The sequence below is a fragment of the Molothrus aeneus genome, chromosome 10 (assembly GCF_037042795.1).
Source record: "Molothrus aeneus isolate 106 chromosome 10, BPBGC_Maene_1.0, whole genome shotgun sequence".
Lineage (NCBI taxonomy): Eukaryota > Metazoa > Chordata > Aves > Passeriformes > Icteridae > Molothrus > Molothrus aeneus.
Genome location: NC_089655.1, coordinates 10,631,131 through 10,655,954, shown reverse-complemented (window position 1 = coordinate 10,655,954; position 24,824 = coordinate 10,631,131). Strand labels below are relative to the sequence as shown.

At 36.8% G+C, this 24,824-nt stretch overlaps 1 protein-coding gene across 1 annotated transcript in view; it reads left to right on the top strand.

Moving 5' to 3' along the window:
- Positions 1 to 24,824, top strand: part of DNER (delta/notch like EGF repeat containing) — a 108,578-nt gene that overhangs the window by 24,013 nt on the left and 59,741 nt on the right. The window contains exon 2 of the mRNA XM_066556649.1: positions 21,558 to 21,854. Coding sequence (XP_066412746.1) covers positions 21,558 to 21,854 — 297 coding nt within the window. The remainder of the gene's footprint in view (positions 1 to 21,557; positions 21,855 to 24,824) is intronic.

The window sequence follows — 24,824 nt, the reverse complement described above, 5'->3', positions numbered from 1 at the left end:
TATCAGTGGTTCATGGCTGCTGTATAAACATAATTTTCTAGTCATAGAAGATTTTGTATAAATGTAATTCCTGGCATTATTATCCACATTTGACTAATACATGTTTTACAAAGTGCAGAGCACTTTGCTGTGAATGAGTATCCTCTTCCATTATTTACATATTCAAATCATTGTTTCCTCCAGTGTGTATCCTCAAATGAAACCTCATGAAAGTGTCTGATGAAAGATGTCAGTCAGCTAAAGATGTCAAAAAGATGTCAGTTAAATTATATGTTTTATTAAAAATACCCATACTTTTTCTTTCTTTGCTTTTACAAAGTGTCGAGGGGTGACTGCTTTGGTGAGTTAAGGCAATTCAGAGATATATAAAATCTTACGTGACATGAGATAAAAAAACAAATTACACAGCCTTGAAATACGACAAGGCAGACTTTATTCTACTGCATAAAGTGGATTTTAAAAATAAAAAACTCCCAGAACACAATAATTTTGTTCTTATCCAAGAGATTGTATTATTAACTGGTAATCTTATTCTTTTTTACTAGAAAGTTTGATAAACATCCTGAGCTTTCATATGGTACTGACAATAAGCTGCTTGATGAAGAGGTCAGCTGTAGTTTGTGAGGGTTTTTTTACTCGATGCTTTTATCTTCTCTTCCTTACTTACATCAGTGGTGAAAATTATCCCCATTCTTGGATCATGATGGCATCTTTGTTTTGTTCTGGAGCTAATGTAGGTCTTTTCTGGGAAGTGCAGCACTGCTCTCCCCACGTGAAACATACTTGTGCTGCTTTGGAGCCATGGCAGAGTTCAGCCAAGATTACTAATGATTTCTGTTCCAGTGCTATGTGAGAGTATGTTGAGACAAGAGATCTTCAAAATGTGCCATGAATGTAAGGGAAGGGGAGAAAAAAAAAGAAAAATAATAAAATTTTTGAAATAGGATAGAGAAAATAAACCATTTATTTAAATCCACATACATCTAAAGGAATAAAGTAGCAATCAATATTCATAGTATAAGGAAGGTTGGGAAATAATGCAGAGCTGATAGTAATGAACTGAACTTACAGCATCTGTCTTCTCATATCCATTTCCCACTGCAGCTAAAAGATGAGGAGCCCTAAAAGAACTAATTTAAACCACAGTTTTTAATTTTAGGCTGTGGTGTTTTTGCTTTTCATATGAGAACCTAATGAACCACAGCATGCAGATCACAGTTTTGTTCATTAAATTTTAGGAATGTTCATTTCTTATATGTATTTATAATAAGTAGTTCCTGTTTATAATAAGATGCAGCATGATGCTCAATATAATTTTATAAGGCAAGATGGAAATGAGTTGTTTATATCTTGAATATACAAAAATATGTTTGAATGCCTCCTAAGGATGCAACAGCCTTGTTAGGAAATGTACTTCTGTTGAATCAGTGGAATTGGAGCACATACCTAAAAGGTATGCACATTTCTAATTAAAAAAAAAAAAGAAAAAAGGGTGGTGTTGGTGGTCCATGCTTCAGTCCTGAACAAGTTGTTTCTACATTTGTTTAGATTACATAAGATCATCCTCTTATGTCTGAGGATGTATTTGGAGGCATTGGCATATAAATTTCCTGGTAAATATCTTTCAGAAGGGATGTATTTCTGAGGATTGCACAGGTGCAGGAGGGTTGCAGCTATAACTACCTTTGTTTATAAAATATGTGTACTATGCTTTATAATAAGTTTCAAAAGTGTATAAATGCCCTTGTCTACTGCAAGGAATAAGGAAAAACTTTTTTCCATGTGTTTTTTTCTTTTTATTTATTTTAACTTACTAGAGTTATGAAGGGTGCTTTGGTGGTGATTGGAGCAAAAGGAAGGAACAAACAGATTTCTGGATCCACTTAGTGAGTTAGCTGAGATTAATTGCTGCAGTCTAAGATGCTGACAAAGTAGATTCTAATAGGGTTTTTCAAAATATTTATGGCAATTATAAATTTCAGTGTAAGATGCAGAAAGACCACTGTCTTATTTAAGCCTACTTTTGTCCAAAGGACCTTTGAAAATGTTGTAGTCCACATTTTTTAAGAGTTTTCATACTTCTTAGAACATTATTAGGAAAAAATTACTTCTTGGTCACAGAGAGGAAAAATTAAGTTCTTTTATTAAATGAAAGTTTTGAAAGGTCATTTTTCTGGCCCAATGTTTTATACCTGTTAGTTACAAGCAGGAGCTGTATCTACAACAATTTGTCTGATTTTTTCTATAACAAAATTAACTATAGAACGTGTTATGAAACCTTTGCTTCCATATGACACATGCAATTTAAACTGAATTATGTTTTTTGTACTCCCACTTAATAAGCAAAGCAGCGTGTATGTGGAAAAATATAAAATAAGGCTGATTATATTAATCTAATTTGATATCTTTTTGAGGCATAAGAGCTTGGTTTTCAATGTTTTATGACAGCAGACATGCAGATAACATTTGTATTGTACAGTAAAAGGCTATGAAGCAAAATCCATGCTGTGCCTGTTTTGGCTGAAGTTTGATGCTTTTGGGTTGTTGGTGTCACTACTGTTTTGTTCCGAAACAGTGAACACATTAAAATATCCATAAAGTAATTTTTTTTTTCTTTTAACCCCAGCTATGACCCTTCAGCGTAGATTACAGACAGGGCTAAGAGTTCTGTCTAAGTCAATGTTAGATGACAAAAATATTGCTATTTTACTTTATTTACTGAAAACCCCAGATGTTTTGACGTGGGTGAACTTTGTGATGGCTTCTGAATGGAAGTGCATATAACTGGAGATTTTATTGTCAGGTGTAGCCAAGATATATTCATGCACAAATACAGAGGCTCATGTTTATAGACACTTAAATACTGGAGGTAATCTAAGAAATTCTGACAAATTGTTTGCTGCTGTCAAAGCCCTGGAGATCCATTGGAATTGCCAGTACTAGGAGTTCATAAAATTTGAAACAGCAATACCCAATTCTAAGCATAATAAACAAACCTCTTATAGCTAAAAAAAAGAGAATTTTACAATCAGAACAGAAAGAGTTTGGAGAGGTTTCATCAGAAGTTTCCTTCACACATGGATGAAAGTCATCTTTGGGGCTGCTGACAACAGAGCTCCTCATACTGAAGTTCAGTCACGATAGAGAGAAAATGTAGCAGCAGGACTGGATGGTTTTGGCATTGTAAACACTTGAAAATCAGCATGTTTGATGCATCTGAGAAAATAGTTCATGCACAATGCAGGTCCCAAGAGTACTCCAGATTTCAAGAGAATTAGAGAATTGTCTTCCCATTTTGCTTTCAGTTAGTAAGATGAGTGTAATGCTCCCAGTAATTTTATGTGCTCTCAAAGACTCACAGTGTTCTGTGGTGTGCTCTGCTTGTTCTGCTGAACAATGCTGGCCCACTTGTTAGAGGACAGGTGAAATGCTAATCTAGGATAACTCATGAGCTATTTTTTGGATGATGTCTCTGTATGTCCTTTCTAGAGTTCTAGGAATTCCATGGCTTTTCCATGACCAGACTTACTCATTAATTTTTATATGGGGTATATGAAATGTTCCCTTCTGTACTCACAATGTCTACAGAAGTTAGGTTTGTTTTTTTCTTCCTTTGTAAGCATGTGAAATCTGTGAGGGACAGTGCTCCTGAATAACTGCCTGGATGGGCAGAAAGAGATTAGGAGGATAAAAGTATCAAGTAGAGATTTCCCCCCCCCCAAAATGGTTCTTATTTTTATATAATAGAACTTCACATTTTTACCTGTTTTCAAAGCCCTGGTGAGAACAGCCCATTTCTGTCTTATTTCAAAGGAACACCTTCCTGCCTGACTGTACATCTACAGTCTCTTGCTCCAGCTGTGGCTTTGGTTCATCAATTCACCCAGTTCTGGGTGCTGCAGAATTCTGATAATGAGGCTTTGCCGTTTTGTGTAGGTCATCACAAGGACCCAAGGACAGAAATCAGATAAGAGGAAGCAATTGGAAAGGAAATGTGAAAATTCAGTAACCATATCTTTTAATAGGGAGCTAATTGGGTAAAACTTTTAATCCAGAAGTTTGATTAGCAAAGCCTTGGTTAGGATTTAAGACATTATACTTTATGGCCTTTCCTTTCTGGGTGAAAGACATTTTGTGATGTTCATGGATTCAGACACTTTAAAATGCAGAGGCTCCCTTTGCCTGCCAGGTTTTTCCATGGAGTCCAGGTAGAACAAGTGTTAGTGAATATTTAACATTTTTGCAGGTAAAATCACTGTGCAGAAGACTGAATATTGGAAAGGTTTTCTCCTTCTCTCCCTCATTTTAAGCATCTTCTTTTTGGTTTAGAGATGTAGTATTTAGCAGCCAAGGATATCCTGGAGTGTATGAAAAATCTCTGTAGAATCCAGGGGATTTTGCCTAGCAAGTGGATTAGCACTATCATCAAATTGTAGAGTTTTCTTTGATCTTTGAGAGATTGCAAAATTATGATGATCCATGGAGCAGAGGATCCAAATAAGATTCAGCAGGTCATTATTAAAATAAGTATTGATGGTAGCACTGAAAGGCCAAGTCAGGATTGGATTAAACTATGATTTAGCATTACATGAATATAAAAAAAGATTTTGTACATAGTCCACAAACTTAGTCTGGTGTAATTATAAGCATCTGATGCACTAACAGTAAGAGGTGAATTCTGGTTAATGTGTACTTGTGTTAGTAAAAATCACAATTGTTTGTCTTTATTCACTGAAAACAAACTGATCTGAAGAAAGTGCAAGATTTCAACAAAGGAAACCATGGGGATATGTGCCAATAAATATCAGGTTTTGATGTAAATGTTGGATGCAGGGCCCACTATCAAGTTTTTATTTTACTCTATTTTAAACCTGTTATTTAAGAATATGTTGTAACCTAAAATATTTATGTATGATTCTGGCTTACCCTCAAAACATTACTGTATCTTCAAATTAGTGGAACAAAATGTAAGTCCGCTACTGGTTATAAAGAAGTGAATATAAAAAGTCTTCCATAATTTTCTGTGTCTTGAAAGACTCGAGGACTCTGAGTAAAAAAAATAAAAGTTTTGAAGTATTTTAAACTGCAATACTTTCTGGGACAGATATAGACAAAAAGATATACTTTTTGTTTTTTTGCTTTATGTGTAAAGTTCTCTTAACCAGTGTGGAATTTACTATTGTTCCATCTTATCTATGTGAAATTCTTATAGAAGTTAGACTGCATTTTCTTTAAAAGAAAATGATAAATGTAAGCTTTACATTTCAAGAAGCAAATTAAATTTGTGCCTAAATATTGTTATACATCATCAGAGTTTGTGGATATGTAAGTGTGCAGTTCTAGCAAGAGTTCAGAAAGGGGATTTCCACAAAGACATATTTGAAGAACTTAACTTTGAGTGATAGAGGAGTGGGGAGAGTAGGGAGTTAGTTGTCTTTCAGTTTATTTACTTCCAACCCTTCCATCCCTAATGTAATTTCATGATACCAGTGCACACTATCTGGTGCTTGGCTTTTGGCCTGTGGGTAAATATTGATTGTAAGAAAAATTAAGGTCGATGTCCTGTTTGGTTCAGTTTTCTGCTGCAGAGATCAGAGAATCTGTAGTATTAAGGAGTGTGCAAACATACATTTTATATTCCTGTGATTTACCACGTGTCTTGACTTTTTCATATCAATTTTGGGAGACTGTATTTAAAGACTGTGGGATACATTTTTACCAGTTTTCTTTCCTCAGCCTCAGGGGTGTTGTTTGCATTGTTAGGTCATTTCTGTACTGCTGGCTGCTGTGGGGTGTAACTTGTCATATTTTGACAAGTTATGGAGAAAGACTTGATGCTAAATCAAGAGAATTTTTGTCATTTAGCTATGCAAGTACTTGAATATTAACAATGTAGGTGTCATGCATTGCTTCAGTGGTAGGGTGTCAGTATTTCTTACGGAATATAAATACTGCTGTCTTGTCATGTCACTAAGTATCTTACTACTTGATTTGTCAATAAGTAGCTTGTTCTGTCTCGGGGCCTGATTGTTTTTTATGGCTCTTAACTAGTGAGTTAAACTCAGTTTTCTTTCAGTATAAAAATATAATACACTAGTTGGGTAAGTTTGTAAATAGAACTGACACATTTTGCAGAGCAGGTAAATAGGTGAAATAGATATGCTGGCTTTTATCTAAAAAAAAGAGAGAGAATAAGAAAGAATGTATGATAATGCTTTGTTTTGCAGGATCATTGCAATTTGAAATCTAATAAGGATTGGTGGTGAAGAACCATACTAAATCACAGGCATAATTTTCTACTTAAAGAATAAGTACAGTTGCAGTAGGGTATATCCTAAATTGTGAATGTAAGTCCAATTTCAGCACTCTAGAGTGCATTTTTAGTTCCAAGCTGATTATATCGTGGGACAAGAAAATATGACTAGTTACCAACATATGGAAAGTTATTGTAAAGGAAACAGAGTAATTATTGTAGGCATTTTACCAGATGGTTTGTTATCTAAAAACAGCATTGCTTTGCTTTGCTTTTATTTTTCTGTCTTTGCAATCAGAGTGAGCAGAAGGAACATACCCTAAAGAAATTTAGGATGGGATGGTGCCATGCTTCAATCTGCTTGTAATACCAGCTTTTCAGTTTCCAAATATTTATCTGGCAGATCTCTACATGTTTGTGATGGAAAATGACTTTATTTTTTATGTGCTAGGTACCACAGCAAGGAGTTACAGGCACACCTACAGCACTACTTGCTGCCAGTCTACTGGCTTATGAGGGAGAGGTTTCTGTGGTTGGTTGTTCAGTTACTATAGCCAATTTTTTTTAGTTGCATTTCAGACATAAATAGCATTGACTGTGTTCCACACAAGACAAAAATCACAAGGCAAGAAAGTCATAATTGAGGTTGTGCTTTTTATCAAGATTCAAGTTCTATTTGAGATCATAAATTAAAATGAAATTGCTCATTATTTTATTCTTACTTGACATTTTTGTGTGCAAGAAATGATTCCCGAATGTCTTCATCAAATATGCAATCTGTTTGAGTAATGGATAATAAAAAAGTAACAGAAGTGTGACAAACCAAGCTGGAAATATATTGGCAAAGCAATGTCACAAAGCTTGTGCACGGGCCACGTGCTTTTATCTTACCTTTCAATCTGTTTCCAAATTCAATACTAATTCACAAGACCAAGAAGATCCCTTAAAACTTTTCTGGCTTGCAGACTTTACTTTACTCTCTGAATCTACTGAGGGCTAGAGTGTGACTGCCAGAACTGGACTGACATTTAACCTGAATATACCTAGTCACTAAATTCCAGTAAAATTGTCATGGCAATAGTTCATTCCTGGTAAGATGTTTTTTGAACTTAAAATGAATAGAAGTGAAGCCATTGGCAAAGGACAGCTTTTGGATATAATTATGTTTATAATTTTTTTATATTTTGTCCCTACCTATGTTTTAAATGCATGTGTGCCACCTAATCCATCCAGAAGTTGACACTGGGACTGAAACAGTCCATTTTACTGCATGTGTTATGTTAGACTTTCTAGAGGTCTGTCCCTTTGTTCCACTTGACATGGCAAAAGCAGATGGTGAAATATAATTCAGTCTTGCTGAAAGCCCTAATGAGCAAATTTTTTTATCTGATTAAAATGGGAATTTAATATTTCATTTACTCTTCTTTCTTTCTGCTGTCATAGGAAGCCAGTGATTTGGTAGAGAAGACCAGAGGAATAGAAGTCACTTTTTATGTACTAAATCTCTCCACCCTTAAGACTTCAAACGTAATTTCAGTAGTGCTTCATAAATCTGTACTTATTTCTCTCAGGGGTTAGGACCATGAGCTGTAGGCACTCAGTTTGTGGTGATTGGGATGGGGCTGTGGGAGCCTCATCCCCAGTTGGTTTCAGCTGTGAGCAGCAGGTGAGCAGCACTGACAGCAATGAGCCATGGAGTGCCCAGGGGCACTGACCAACCACCAAAGGGAGCAGAGGGCACCCAGGTGCAATGCATCAAGAGGAGGGGATAAAAGGCTGGGCTAAAGAACAAGAAGAGCTGACTCTTGCAGCCTTCTGAAGTGGTGTGGTGTTGCTCTGTATGGGTTGAGCTTTCTGAAGTTGTGTGATGATACTCTGTGTATTGTGGCTGTCTCAACTGTGGCAAGTGCTGCGTCAATGAGGATTTAATATGTATCTGATCTTTTCTTTTTTTCTTTAATATGTAGAAGATTTTTTCCTTTTTGACCACAAATGTATTGTGGTCTCTTCTGTCTCTTTATTAATTTTTTTCTTCCAGTGTGTATTTGGCCCTGGAATTTAAGGAGGTATTGAAGATGGATTATCAAAAATTGACTGGAGCTTCTCTGAGTCAAATGCAGGAATTTTAGGATAATGAATTGTTTACTGCTGAGCGATATTGATCCTTCCACATGAGCTTGTAATTCAGCAACAGATCATTTGAGCAGGGAGGGAAAATTGTATGGATTTGGTAAACTAGCAAAGCAGACTCTAAGGTTGTAGAGAGGGATGCTTTTTTTAAGTGATTTTTGGAGAGGAGAGTGGATTTTGCAAGCCCAAATGTAAGAAAGCTTTTGGGCTGACTTGTAACTCAAGTACAGTTGAGTGTAGCTTGCACAAAGGAAGAGGGATTTGTTCACCTGCTGTTGATTTTCCACCCACTGTACTCCTTTTCTTCTCACCCAGTAAAGTGGGTGTATGTCCGGAATCTGGGTGTTAGCTGACTTCATTGTGAGAGGTAAGCAATGAACCAATGTAGTCCCCAATGAAATCTCCTTTGAGGACACATCACAGACTATTCTGAGTTGGAAGGGACCCACTAAAAGAGGGTTTCTCTTGAAACAAGTGCACAGAGATTTGGATGGTGGTGTCCTTCAAACAGGAGATTAAAGAGATGTTGGGGATGCTTGTCAAAAGGTGCTCAAGGATTTGAACCCAGAGAGACAAGAGTAAAACGAGTGAGCAAATGAAATGCTACAGAAACCCAGAGTTTGTAAAAAGTTCAATCTTCTTGTAAATATCCATCAGAACTCACAGAAGGTATCAAGAGTTGTTGTCATCTTAATTCCTAATACCTGTTAGGCAGGACAATGGTATTTTCTGTCATATTTATTGAGTCTCTAATTCTGAATCTTATTCTGAATTTGCAACTTATACCCCTTTACTAAAGGATGCAATATGCATAAATGCTGATTGCTCATTAGAAGCTCAGTTCCAACATATGTTTGATCATCAAGACCAGCCTCTGAGGGTGTGATTGCAGTAGATTTCCCATAATGGTACTTCAATTGTGTTATATTTTAGCATTTACAGAAAACTTACAGAAAATTTGATCAAGAAGCAGTAGTATTGTAATGAAGAATTTCACAAGAATTTTTTTTTCCTAAGATGAGCAGCAGCCCAGTTTTTTCCTGAAGAAGAGAGAAATGGGACTGTATTATTTTCAGAGTGTTTCTGTTTCAAAATGTAGGTCTCAGTAGTTCTATTGTGTTTTTCAATTTTGCAAATACAGCATTAAGAATCTACTCCATTGCACTTTCTATCCTCAGAGGGAAAGGCAGTGGTGTAGTGCCTTAACATATCATGTAACCTGACAGAATAAGATGTGTAGGATATGGTACAGCAGGGATTTAATGAGCCTTTCTTTTGTCCATTATCAGAAACTTCCTGCAAGACATGCCCATAGGAGTGGTTTAAAATCGTTACTTTTTTTTTTTCTATTTTTCCTATCTTTTAAAAGAAGTTTGTTGTAGTATAAATGTATTTGCTAAAGGTCAAGGACAAAATGCTGATGCAAGATGTGTGTGCAATTTTCAATAATTTATAAAAAGCCTGGCGTTTGTCAAAAGATGCCATCTCATTTCGTGATGCAAATACATGGAATGGACAAAATGAATTCTTTATTGGGCCTCCAGTGACAGAGATATTGTGCAAAAGGTGCTTGACTGTTTTACTATTTGTAGACTTGGTGTTTGGCTGCCTGTCCAAATGTTTCCTGAATCACCATCTTTCAGTACAGTTACAACAGGAGAAGTGGAATTTTTATTATTGTGACTAACACTTGTATCAGAGCTAAGCATTCTGAGAGACAGTGTCCAAGTGCCTCACTAATGCATGATGTGGAGGCAATAAGCTGGATGATAACCCCAGAAATAACCTAGAATTCTTTTACTGTACCAGGAAATTCTCACTTGAATGCTTGTAGCTGTTTCAAAAGGAGATAAGTGCTTCAGCCCCTAAAAACCTGAGAATCTGGGGGAAAATAATATCAATAAACAATTCTTGTTGCCTCTGGAGTACTCTCAGACACTCTTATGTGTCTTGCTATTATATCATAAATAGATATAGGAGAGTGCCTTTCAAAAGCCCTGATGTTTGCCACCAAAAATGAATGTTTTGTTATAGGAATTAATGGAAACTTGAAAAAAAATACACAGAAAACTATTAATAATGTAAGTGTACATGTAGGACTCTAACTGATGAAAGGCTGCTGGAGTGATCTGCAGGAAACACAATTCTGCTGCTGTTGCCTTTGTGTTCCATACAAAGCTTCCCAGCATGGCTGTGATCAGAGCTGGAGGTCCTTGCCCTCACAGATCCTGAGGGTCATTGCTGTCAGGTATTGTACAGGGGAATGGGGATGCGCAGAACCTCAGAGGGGCTGTGTCCAAAGCAGCCAGGACAATTTCAGCCTTGAATAGAGAGAGTAGAGAGTCATGGGTCATATAGATAAGAGACAACATATAGTGTCAAAACAAATGAGAATTGGCGTAAATGTTGCTTTTAATATTTTGATTACTGTGATGAAAGGGCCAGAGAAAAGAACAGAAGAATATCACAATACCACTATATAAATCCAAGCTATACCTGCATGTCTGGTACACTTTCCACATCCTAAAGGGATACTGAATGAAAACAAGGTGTGTGAAACAGCTTCTAAATATATGACTTGGATCGATATTTAGATCTATGGATCTTTATTTAGTTATTACCCTTAAGATTTTTTTTAGATGCTATGAAGTATTGCATCAGAAAATTAAAAGTCTAATTCATAGCATCAGATCATGAAGGGAGAAATTAGTTTTGGTATTACTAACTAAAGCAGATTTGAAGTCATTCAAAGAGAATAATAATGCATTTAGAGAAGTAAATAATATGGGGATTGATCTGTGGCATAGGTTTCAACTTGTCTGGACACAGACTAATTCATAAGGGTAAACCATCAGAAGAGAAATTTAAGTGACAGAAGTTGTAGAATGGTATTGTTTAAAACCCACTCTTCTTTCTAGAGCTTCTAGTGGACAGCAAAATGACTGCATGCACACAATGTAGTTTGATGAGAGGTATAAAGTCTTTTGATGTATGACCTCAGAACAAAATTCATAGGAGAGCTTATTTGGGTCACAGCCCTGCTTTCTCCAGTGCTAGGAAAATGGGCTGAACAGTCTTGTGTCTGTTTTTATAGATTCCAGGGTTCAGACCAACTGAAAGAGAGACTTGGACAGAAGCAGCCCTACAATGATTTATGCCCTGTAGGGGCAGGGCCCCTTCATCTGTGCCATTTCATCTAGAAGGGGCACAGATCCTGTCCTTTCTTTCAGGAATTGTTCATTAATATTGTAATGCATTTGGCAAAAGCTGGGATCTTTAGGGCAGATTTAAAATGATAGAAGATGAGTTTGTTGCTGGGCTGAACCTTGACTCACTTTACCGTTTCTGCCATGTGTCTTTCATCATGGTGAACAATGAGCATGCATGGCATCTTGGAGACAGCAAGAACATATAACAGACAAGTTTCCTCTTGACATCTCTGATGTGACAGTGAACACACTGAGAGGCAATTGCCCTATTTATCATGACAGGCTCCCTGCAGCTGCTTCAGGACATCTGCATTGCATACAGCTGTCCCAGAGAGGGAGGCTATGCACCAAATTTTTATTTCCCTGGACCTAGAGATTCTTGAATTGTTCTATCAGGAAGCACATTCCTCTGCACTGAAGAAAAGTCTGTGTATAGAACCAGAAGGTCTGAGAGTGATTGAGTAGCTGAAATTGAAAGAAAGTGATCAAAACCTAGCATGAGAAGAAATGTGCTGACATAGACTAGCAGGGCAAAACCCCGAGCAATTGTTACTGGATGGCATAGGAAAACTGATAATCCATTTTATTTTAATACAATTTTAGAAGGTATTTTGGATCTCAAGATTAATTTGTTTTAAAAAAATAACCGCAGAAAGGATGTTCTACTGACTGGGCAAAACTGCTATTTCAGATGAGGCTAAAAGAAGTGCTGCCTGCCACCACTGAATATAAAGACCTATTTTATGGCTCTGCAGACTGGCTTATTCTCAAAGTTCAGGCATATGCTGCTGTTTTCATACCTTAACTAAGTGCTGTGAAGTAACTGAGTTCACCCAGGCTGTCATAAAATGTGAGATTCAACGTTGTAGTTGAAAGTGCTTTCACAGAGAGGGATGGTGACAATGGCAGTGAGTGCCAGCATGAGTGAGTGATGGTGTTTAGCAAGTAAGAGTAGAGAAATTTGGGGTTTCTATCTCCATCCCAACATTGTTCAAATATTTAATCCAGTTACTTTTCACAGTAAAATGGTAAATTCTTCAGGGATGAGGAAGTGGATGTTGATTTGAAACTCTTTGGACATTGCACTTTATGTGTGGGCAGGTGCTTTGTTATGAGATAAAGATGCCTCCAGCCCTGTCTTAAAATTAAAAATCACTTTTGACCAGAAAACTGTCAGGTTCCTAATCCAGAAAGGAAGGCTTTGAATCCTTGTCCACTGTAACAACAACAGAGCTGAAGTCATCTCTTTTCACCTGCTCTCTGTAGATATAAGATCTGACATTGCTGCAAATGTCAGATGCACAATGTTGTTCAGGTGTATTAAGTGCATTAATTAAGTATATTTAGTAGTCAATTTAACTCTCAATAACCATATAAAAATGTAGCTGGGTCTTGGAATTCTAATCACAAGTCCTGAGGATTAAAGTATGTATTATATGTATTATATATAATACATGTATGTATTATATAAAGAATAGAGTTTTTAAAATAGAAATCATGGGGAGTAACATAATCCAACACAGAAAACCAGAAGTGTGCACTGAGCACATTGGTTCATGGGTTTGCAAGTTTTTTCATCTTTCTTTCAGTATTTCTCCAGCTAGACAATATTTTAACTTTGGATCTGACAGGATGTTTAAGTATGAGAAATAAGCAAAAAGTCAGCAGAGCACATAGCTGTGATTTCCTGTGCTGTCAGTAGCACTGGATGCAGTGTAGGAATTTTAGTTGTTTGAAAGCGCTGGAGGACCCATCACATGCTCATCTACTTGACTTGGTGCATAAGCATTTGCTGTTTTATTGATTGCCAAATGCCTCAGCTGACAAAATGTCTCCTTTTTGATGTGTTGTGGCTTGAAACAGTAACAACTGCTTCTTCTCAACGTCCCCAAATTTAAATTTTCATTTTCATATTTGATTTGAAAATGTGACATCAATGAACTGCTGGTTATGTCACATCTCCTAGGTACCTTATGGATGTGTTTATCATCTTTTCCTGTTTTCACAGCCTCTTGTGGGCAAAAAGCTATGAGAGTAACCAATTGTCACATCTGCTGAGTTTTTCAGGATTTCATGCCCTATTGATGGTTCAACTGTAGTTTTATGCAAAACTCACTGTGTTTAGTCCTACCTCGTCTCTATTCTGGGCTGTGTGTCTATTTTGCTGTATCTCACCTAGAAAATTGTGAAGCCTCAGACTTGGAAATCGAGAAATGCCCTGAGTACTTGAACTAATGAAGTCTATTTTGTATGAATTTGTGTCTTGAGGTTGATTGATGTTGATGCTTAAGAAAATGAGAATGCTGTTGCTGTTCTGTTGTTGAACTTTGGAAGCATGCTCTGTCTTGTAAATAATTGTGAGCTTACACTGTGCACCTTTTGTCACTCAGAGCACCTACATAGGCTTGATCCTTGACCTGGTGCTTGTTCATGCAATGAAGGTAAAATTTTAAGTTGTTTTTTGCCTTTCTAGAAAACTCTCAAATTTGTTCATTCCATATCTTTAAGGGTGGACAAACATGTAAAACTTAGCATTCCTGTAGAGATTATAGCACACTACTGTTTCTAAAATAGCTAAAATTTTAGGAATTTAGGATCATCTTACTTTGAGTAGGATAAGTAATTTCCTTAATTAATTTTGAAAATTCAAGTAGCAGATCATTTGGGATTTTTTTTCTCCTCTTAAGACAGGTGGAGTGTATTTCTGCCTGTGCTAGTCTTGATCTCACTATAACTCAGAATATTCATGGCAGAACTGTAGTATTTTGAAATTATAGTAGTAACCTTAATTTAGCCTGTGACCTATAAGGTTAATCTCAACTAACAATTAGAGCAAGGTGCCAGCCCTTGCTGAGTGTAAAATGAGATGATTTTGTGGTAAAAAACACCAATGTTGATCTTCAGAGATTTATTGATACTTCTTAGATCCTTTGTCTTAAATAGTTGACCCATCTTTGCGATAGATATCCTGACTTTATTTTGGTTTTTTGAAAAAGTGTCTTTGCTGAATATGGGTGCTGCTGAAGAATGCAGTAAACTCGCTTAGCCTGTCTACTGGGAATGTAATGTTAAATCTGTTTTATTTATAAAAATATCAAACAATTTGAATGTCCTTTCACAACAGGAGAAAGGCAAATATATATTTAAAAGAAGGATTGAAAATAATCTGAGAAAAGCAGAGAAAAAAGTAAGGTGCTTCTCCATAATTGTTTATGTACATGCTGACATCTGAGAGTTTTGAGTGGTTAGTGTGAAGCAGATATTTTGCTTTCATTGAGGGAGGGGGAAAGTGATCTTCATTTACTTTGCAGTTATTTCAGGGTACCTTGAGGTAAGAATGTGCCTGAGGATAGGTAGAGCAAAGCAGTTGGTGTCTGGTAACTTATTACACAAGGGTAAATCAGCCATTTGCTGGAGTTCTGTTTTGAAAATCTATCACACTGTTCAAATTCTGCCCTGTTATGTTTGCTGGTTTTTCAAATAGATTTGGGCAGCCATGCTTTGGTTTGCAATTAAACAGACAATTTCTTTAGGCATTTTTTTTCTGCTTCACTGAAGTAAAGAAAAATGTTTTATATCCATTTATTACATTCACTGGCAGTTTCATTACTCTGAATATTCAAAACTCATGGAATGAGAATTTCAGCTTGGAAGAAATCCAAAGTTCTCATTGTTAATGGTGTTTTAAAGAATCATATTCTGAATTATCTGATAAAGGTTACACTTTATTAGATTTATTGATAGCTTTCCTCATGGGTTGGGCATAGGGTTGAGTTGCTAAATGAAAAGAGTAAGTGTTTGCTTTCAGACAGAAGTTGCTTATATTCTATTTTTAGTATTACACAGTTCTTGGTCTTGGCCTTCTAAATCTTGATTAATCTCAGTTTTGTCTTGTAGCTAGCTCCTAATGATTGAAGCTGACATAGCTGCCAAATTCTTGTTTTATGTAATAGCGAAATCTCCTGTTTGTACTTTTTTGAGGAAAGCCCTGATTGCTCTGGCTTCCAGGACCTCTATATACAGCACTTTTTATTACCTTGTTGTTGCCCGTTTTGTTGAACCCCTGATAGTCAGGTCTCAGACTGGTGTAGTTCGCTGCCCGCGGGCAGCTCGCAGTATGAACAGCGCCATGATGGCTCCTCCTTCCTTCCGACAGACTCTGACATTGCAATTCCTGTACGGCCTGGCTCTGCTCGCTGTGGTCACCACACTCTGTCAGGCAGTGTGTCACTGTGTCCTGGTGCATGTGGCAGAAGAATGACTTATGGAGAGTGTCCTTAAATTCTCACACAAAGGACATCCCAGGCAGCTTTTAGGGAGAAGCCATTTAAGGCGGCAGTACCGGTGTGATCACAGTGCTGATCGTGTTCTATTTTTACATCCTCATGTGACAAAAAGCTCTCATTCATCCTGACTCTCCTAATCAGGGTGTTTCAGCCACTTTTATTTCTGTTGTGTTCAGTCACAGTTGGAAAATGAATGTATTCTTCAGTGCATCTCTTTTGAAGCAAATCTTGTTCTGAAGAACAATAGTGTCTAAAGATGCAATATTAAGATGGTTTTCCTGTCTATTATGGGTTAATTAGAAGAGTTAATATAACTTAGGATTTTTTCTTGACTTTAAAGTTTGCTGAATAATTCTGTCCATTGGAGCAAAGAAGTGTTCAGAAGAAACCAGAATGGCCACAGGCAGAAGCAAAAAAGAAAAACACTAAGAAACAAACCTGAATAGCTGCAGGTTATATATTTAGCCTTGCTCTACAGGGATGTATTTCTCGATTGTATTTATTTGTATTTCAGTGCTGCTTGAGAGTTCCTATTGCCACTGTCTCTGTGGTTCCCATCCTGAAAAAAATTGCTTTCTAACCAGCCAACACTGGCAGTGTGAGAAAGGAAGCCTAATCCCCATTTTACAGTTGGAAAGAGGCAGAGATGGAGTCTGGCTGTTCTCAGCTCACACAGGATGTCTCTGGGAGAGCCAGAAATTGAACCCAGATATGTTGCTTGAGTCCTACTGAGTCTCAAGGCAGTCTTTTCTCAAAACTAAAGAAAATGCATTTATTTGATATACTCATCTCAATGCTTTTCCTGTAGATACTATTTGGAACATCTCTTTTTTTTTTTTTTAATTCAAATTAATCTTTTTTCTTGCTTTTGATTTCATATTTAGCACTAATATTTAATGTGGGATGGAATGGAATTTACAGCTTCACTGTGTGAAGGATTTCATTAGAATAAATTTTAATAATAGTTTGAACATAATTAAACAAATTTTTTCAAAGAGATTACATTTTTTGATAATCTTTATTGTCATTGCTATGTAAAAGATTTAAATCTGTTTCATCTCTTTTTCATAAATTGATGCATATGCAAAAATAGATGATATTTCAGATGCTTAAAAGGAAAAATATTTCCTCCTCTACTTTGTTAAAAGCAGATAATAACTTAGACTGTAGGTTTTAATTATTTTCTTTCTAAAGTATTCAGAAATTGATAACTTTTAATGTACCATGCAAATCTTGAAATTGGTGTGTGAATGTGGTGGATCTTCCCATGATTTCATCTGGGAGAGAAGGTATTTGCTTTTGTATTGGGGAATTTCTTCAGCAATGTAGGAGCAAAACCAGTTTTATTTTTACTGATTTGAATTTCTCTTAAGATCTTTTTACCAGAACACATGAAGAGACTTGTCTAAGTCCCAGCCACTTGAATAACTCTACATATTTGAGAACCACAGCAATTTACCCTGTAACTGGAAAAACTATCTCAGGGAGCCATGGAAAGTTGAAAACTTTGGGCTATGCTGGTTTCAATATCTGCAGGCTGTTTGAGGTACTGAGTGCTTCTGGATGCATATGCCAAGTATCGGCCTTTGACATGATTGTGGCAGTTTGGCTTTGTTAACAGGTTAACATTCACTATGTAGAATGAATTTAAACAATCTGCTGAATTCTTACCATGAGGACTGGATTTACTGTTTTTTTTATTTTCCATATTTTACTGAAGTTGCAAACTGGTGTAATATTGTCTGTGGCTGTAGGCAACAGCAATAAAAACTGACCTAAAAGTTTGTTTTGTGCTAACACATCCAAGAGGAGAGTTGCGGGTGGAAGAGAGGTTTGGCACAGTGTTCAGGAGCTCATCTGTAGCCTTGGCTTTACACTTGCCATTCTATTTTTTGAAGCTCTCTGGAGGATCTACCTGGACTATCTCCAGGTGGAACAAGTAAAACCACTTTGAAGAGAAGGTGAATGAGCATCAACTGACAAATTGGTGTCATCACAAGTAGTACTGGCAGAAAGATCTTGCAGATTTACATCCTGCAGTGTTCCATCTTGAAACCTTAGGAAACAATTGGACTGGCTGGCAAAGGATCCATGTTTGTGAGTGTGATTCTTAAACAAGCTCAGTTTATGTTATACTGTATTCAATCTGCCTTTGGAAAATTAACTATGATCTGAAGGGCACCTTGGTATGCATCTGTCTTAGGATTCTACTGGAAAAATATTTCAGAGATTACAATTGTCCAGGCATATGGAATAGTAATTGCATGCAAATACATTTTATGCTTTTTAGCTTGGCTCTGTCAGCTGCAAGGGCTGGCTGTGCCTGTTTAGTCAAAGGATGTATTATAAAAACAGACTATTAAATGAAAAACTGGGGATGAAAACAAGAGGCCGAAATACAAAATATACTTTCTTAATAGTGACTGTGGAAATTCTGTACCTAAACAACCCTGGATTTTTTATGGGTGATCATACTGATTTAGTATTTATTCATGGGCTATATGGATTTTTGTTACTTGCTGCCTTCTTTTCTCTGTGCAAGTCTCTGAAGATACTGTGAACTGCACGAGGAGTGGCTAAAAAAGGAGTTTGTAATTGTGTATTTGCAGTACACTTAGGTTCAGCTCTTAGTTATGAGACCAAGGTGTTTTGGTTTTTTCTTTTGTCTTGGTTTAGGTGGGTTTTTTTTTGTGAGCTTCAATAGTTCATTGAAGGGTAAGCCTTGAAATTTTGCTAGCTTTAATTCTGATGTAGCCATGCTGTTCACTGTGTCAGAATATTTCTCAGATCACTTGGCTAACCATTGCTGCCACCTTGGTGAGGACCAGAGAAACCACAGAAACATCACAACCAACACAAATTAATCAGTTTTATTTGCTTATCTCTTTTTATCTGATAATTAAAATTGACTCTTTAGTTCAACAGAAAACCTATGCACAAATGACATTGATTTGTTTTGATAGGCTTATTGGAAGACAAATGAGCTTTTGAATTACTAGTAACTAAGGAGTGAGAATGATGATAAAATCCTGTGAGGTGCTTCATAAAACTAAGTTTTGAGGAAATCTATGGCTGAAGTTCAACATCTATTCATCTTTTTTAATTTTTCATGTAATCTAAACTGTTTTAATTATTTTCACTTCCACTCTGTCTGAAAGGGTGTGGGTGGTTCCTAAAGAACAAGGGGGTTCTTCAGTGCATGACAGGGGCAGCACAGAGCAGGACTTAATAATTAATTAAACACATCTGTTTCCAGTCAAACAAGCTCAAATCAGTTTGCATCAAATAGAATGGATCTCACAGCATTTTTTATTATTGAGCTTGTTAAGTGAATGGATGCATTCAGTAATGGGGGAAGTGCCCTTTGTGATTGAAAGTGTTATTTTTTTCTTTCTTGTTCCTAGGCTTGCAGGTAATAACCTTAACGTTTTAGGTGTGACAAGAACAATTGAATTACTAACACAAAATAGGCTTATTCTGAATTTGAATTTATTTTGAAAGCATGAGTAAAGAGCTTATCCTACAATAGGAAATCTGCAGTTCTTTGAAACTCAGATCTAGTCCAAGAAACTAGAATATGAAACAACTATTGCAAGCAATTTGTGAGCTGTGCTTTGTTCACATGTCAACACATTTTATCTTCAGTACTCTTAAAGGGAAAGAAAATTTCTATGAATATCTCTGGCACTTGGCAGTGGAGCAAGCTTAAAATGTAACTGACAAACCATAGAACAGAACTAGCTCCTTCCTGAAAATTGTTCTTTTCTGTCACTTAAATGTTATTTTGGGGAGAAGAGATGTAGAAATTGTTCTTTGAGAACTTAGGTATTCTTTTGACTTGCAGGGGAAAGAGATTTTAAGGAGATAAGCCCTTCTGAACATAAAACCCCATATTTCCTTGCTATGTCAAGTATATATGTAAACTTGCCATATAGTTGAGTGTTAAAAATGAAGAAGAGTCAGAGCTTGACCCTGATGTCTAATGTATCACCTTATATGTATGAACTGTGCCTCCAAGCAAAGTAAATAACACTCTGAACTGTGACCAAATCATGAGATAAATTAATAGACCATATATTTTGGACTGTCCTCTATGGCCTCTAAGCCTTTTGTATCAGGACAAAATCTGACATTCTTCATTGACTGTCTCCAAAATTAACTTTCCTAATAATCTTTCTTCTATTTTTGTCCAAAAATGTTACGGAGTCTGGGGTATACAAAACTTTGAGCCAAAGAAAGAATTCCAGCTGAGGTCAATAATAGTATTGTTTTATATAAGGAGGTTTTAGGATTTGGTGTCCCTGACACCAGACCTTTGGATTACTGGAAAGATAAAATTCCTAGTGTAGACCCAATACTTGTTTTTTCCATTAATGATATTTAAGGTTTACGTAATTCTTGAGGTAATTATAAAAAATATTTAATAATAAATAACTGTGCTGCTTTACTGAGAAATGTAACATGAAGCATTGCTTATGCAGAGAAGAGCAGGAATATTGTACAGGAAAGAATGGAGTAGCCTTTAGGACTGGAGCTCTTGGGTGAAATTTGCATTTAAAGATGAGGAAATGTCCTATTCCAGTGATGTGTTTTCCCTTTGATGCAAAGACAAGTGAAGGGAGCTGCCTCTTGGTTGATGACAGCAAGCCAGTAGTGTGATTTAGCTCTCATTAAGGCAAGCATTTCTTTAGTATTATCTTGGAAGCTGTTTCCAGGACAAGCAAAAGTATTGATGCTTTTGCAAAAGGCAATGCTAAAATTTGGAGTCCCAGGTGCAAAAATAAACATGTGTCTTGGAAGCTTGTCCTCCCCAAGGAAACAGGGCAAGTACAGCTAATTTTTCCAGGTGATGAAACTTGAAGAGTTTGTAGATGTACATCTACAGATCTATAAATGCATTATGAATGTAAAATTCAAAGGGAAAAGGGAAGACCTTTAACTTGAAAGTCAGTGATGACGTAAGGAACTACAAAATAGCTGTGGGTAAATTCAAGATAGAAATTAAGGGCTCGGACCACGTTTTTCCTACATCACTGGGCTTAGTCTTGTCTGTGCTATTACAAATGCTGTTTTAAAAACAGGCACAGTTTTGCCCCTGCTTTCTAACTCCTGTTAGAAAGGTTTCAGCACCCAAATGAATTGGACTCTGAAACTGCTGTCCACAAAATGAAGTGTAGGTAAAAGGCCCAGCTCTTTCACAAAGGAAGTTGTGTCCACAAATAGGATTGTGTGATGTGGTTAGCTCTGACCACAAAGAGCTGCAGCTGCTTTGTAACCTGCTGATCTATACAAGTGCTGTGCCCTTTCCTATTTCTGTTACTCCCTTAAATTCCAACATATCTGATGTTTTCTTTGAATAGGTTACTCTTTTAAGTCTGTTTTTGAAAATTCCTGATAGTGAATGGTGGTCATGTTCCTTTTTTGTGTTTATCTCTTTGCTTGAATGTGGCAACAGTGAATTAGCATAAATGGTCAGAGGAAAGTAGTTAATATAATTTGTATTCTTCTTTAATCCTTTGAATTTACCTCCTTGAAGATACATCAAAGATGAGTTTGGTTCATAAATATGTTCAGAAGATGAATACAGTAGGGGAAAAGAATCCTGTTTTATGGTATTTTAAAAACCAGAAATAAATCCTTTATAATCAGTAATTGACCTATATGATATGTTTTTTCCAGTTTGTTTCAGATCCTTGTGCCAGCAACCCCTGTCTCCATGGTAACTGCAGCACCAGCGGGGATGGCTACCTCTGTGTGTGCAGTGCAGGCTTTGAGGGAGCGCACTGTGAGCACCCCGCCCGCAGCCCTGCAGCCTCCCCGGGGACAGAGGCCACCTCACCCCGGCACAGCAGCCCGGCCTCCTCCACCCTGGAGCCTGACATTGCCCTGCCCCGCTCCAGAGCCACTGTCACCTTACCCACGTGGCAGCCAAGGGCTGGACAGAGAGTCGTGGATCTCAAATGGGATGAAATCGAGGTGAGACTATTCGGCCACAGTGAAAATTCACTGACAAAAAAACCTTTAGAGTGTTATTTTTGGGTTGTCATTTCTGTGTGGTTTCATGATGTCCTCATGAGAAGACTGAAGATGTGATCTCTGCCCTGAGTTAATATGCTGATAAAATTAAAAAAAAAAACCCCATCTGATCCATGTTATGAGTAATGGACTTAAGTTGGCTGGTGTGTTGTATTAGATACTTCTTTGGAATGGGGTAATATTGGTTCTTCCAGTCAATTGTGAGACAACATATCTCCAAACATCAAATAAATTTAGGAAATGCTAAAAGTTAAAGCAATTCCTTTAATATGTTTTTTGCTATTTGCCATTATTAGCGCATTTTGCCACATGTTTCTGCATTATGAAGACAACACAGTTGCTTGAAGATTAAAAGTGGTAGCTAATACATTACACAGGACACAGCTCTAGGGATGCAATGACAGTGGTGGAAACTTTTAAATGCTTAAATTTTAAACATTTGTTGTAACTCCTACAAACAAATCTCCGTCAAAACGCAACAATATCTGGTAAAACTACAGCTGGAAAGCACACAACATAGGATCCTTAATAAATGTGATCTTTCCTTTCCACTGCGTTGCCCTCTGTGCTGTTTGTAATGCCTAAATGTTTTGCATGGACTAAAGTATCCGCAAAAATTAAAAAAACTATCAAGCTTAACCAAGTTATTGTTAAAGTAATGATCAGCTTAGTACCAAGTGCTAGGAATAATGAAACTTGTTGCTGAAAAAATACTTAAATTTCTGTAGACCAAGAATTAGAATTTTTGTGACATATTTTTCTTTTTGAGAAAAGCCTTGTAATATAATTTTATTTCAGGTTATTCAGGAATAAATAGGTAAAATGTCAGTTGTGTCTTTTTTTTGAAATGTTTCAATGAGTTTGATTCTCCTGAGGTGTTTTAACATACTGCATAATGAGAAAGTGAGCAGGCAGGAGTTTAATCATGGAACAAGTGTATTTTTCATCACTCTTTTCTAGCCCAAACATATTTGTTGAAGTTTCCACTGTAAAATTTATTTAATCAATTTTATGAAAGTAGAATCAAACCATGTAAAATATATGTTTGGTGTGTTACAACTCTGATTTTAGCTAATGTAGAAGTGTTTATAGGACTGTATTCCATTTCAGTGGGAGTGCTGGTTGGCAATGTCTGGAGCATAAAGCTTTGTTTCCTGGAATTCCATCTCCCATATCTGTTATTTTACAGTAGAACATATGTCAGGCACCAAGGATGGAGTTTGGAGAGAGCACTGAAGCAGAAACAAACAATGATCTGCTCTTATTACTTAGTTTAAATGCAGTCTCATCTCTGCATGGGTAGTCCATATGTCCTGATCAATTAAGGGCATGCTCTTCCCTGTACCAGATTTCCCTGGTGTGTCTTCCTCAATCTGTGGTCTGGTGTTGTATAAGGAACATTTCTGCCTGGTTTGCATTTTAGGTAGATTCAGTAAGAATTTCAGTCAAGCAGATAATTCACAAGTGACTATTCCAATAGCTGAAATTCACCCTTCTGCATGTCTTCTGTTACCTAAGAAATGCAGATAGGTCATCAGTTGCTATTGCATGACTAACACTAGCATGGCAATTGCTTGCCATCCTATTACAAAATTGCTTGTGTTGATATGTTTTAATATACTGTGATGGGTCTTGTATTTTTGACAAGCCCTCCAGTGTGGCATAATGACCTTCTACCTTGTTCTCTGGAATTCACAGTGAGAGAGATGATTATCTGGAACAAAGAGATTTCAGTTGCTGATTCAAGACATTGTATCTGATCTCTATTAACTGAGGAGAGTTGATTTGCCTGGAGGTCTGTGCTCCAAAGCCTCCTTGGTGGAGGTTTCGAAAGTCAAATGTGTTAATAACAAAAACACTACCTTTCTTCATAGCTGTAAGAGCTTTGCAAAACTTGATCCTTCATTCTCTTAAAAGGAAGAGTAGCTGTAGGTTTTGTATTGCATAAATGTGCTTTTTTGATCTTTGAGTTTCAGAGGACCACAAATACTGATATTATGTTGTTTGTTTTTTCTAAATCTTCCAAGACACGCTGTTTTCCAAATTATTCTAAACTGATACTGGAAGTGAATTAATGTTCTTCAGACCCTTTTGTCTCAGAGAGAAATTTTGCCAGACTCTTTCCAAATGAAAGCTCTCACTGTCTTGCAAGGATGAAGTTTCCATGAAAGCTTTTCTGGGAAGTTTTGGGAACTCAAAGAACGAACACCTGAGAGAAGTAAGCTGTCTAGGAGAGGCATGATGTGTGCTTACAGTTGGACATGTTTTCTGTATTCCCTGGATAGCAGGGATACATTTAGCACTGCTTTCTGGAATCAACTGTCTCAGTAGTGTCTGTACCAGTAGGTAACACACAGGTGTCTTTGGATGCAGTTTAATTTCTGGTGGTCTTCATATAAGAAACTAATCTTTTCTTGATGTGCAGATTAAGGACTAAAACCATAGATCATAAGCAAGAATTTTTTCTCTCAGTTGATTTTCTTTAGTATAATATGATTTTATCTTTGTGCTCATCCATTGAAAGGTAATTCTTTTTCCTACTTGGGGCAACTGGTTCCCCTTGTAAGAGAGATCCAACTAACCACATTTCCCCAGTTCAATCATCTTTTGTGTTACAGTGTATAGGAGATATTTATTAGCCAGTAATGGAGGGAAAAAGAAACCATCTCATTAATCCTACTCAATTAATGGATTTAATAAAGGTTTCAATGTACAAAGTCAATGGTAAGAATAGCAGTACCATACTCTTATATACAGCTTTTCATAATAGACCTGAAATTCTTTTCAAAGGAAATCAGCTGTATTATTCCCATTTTACAGACTGAGATGCTGAAGCACAGAGCAGTGAAGTGATTTGCCAGGTGTGCAGCCAGAAATTAGAATGCTGAGCATGTGAGTCCTAGTCTAACC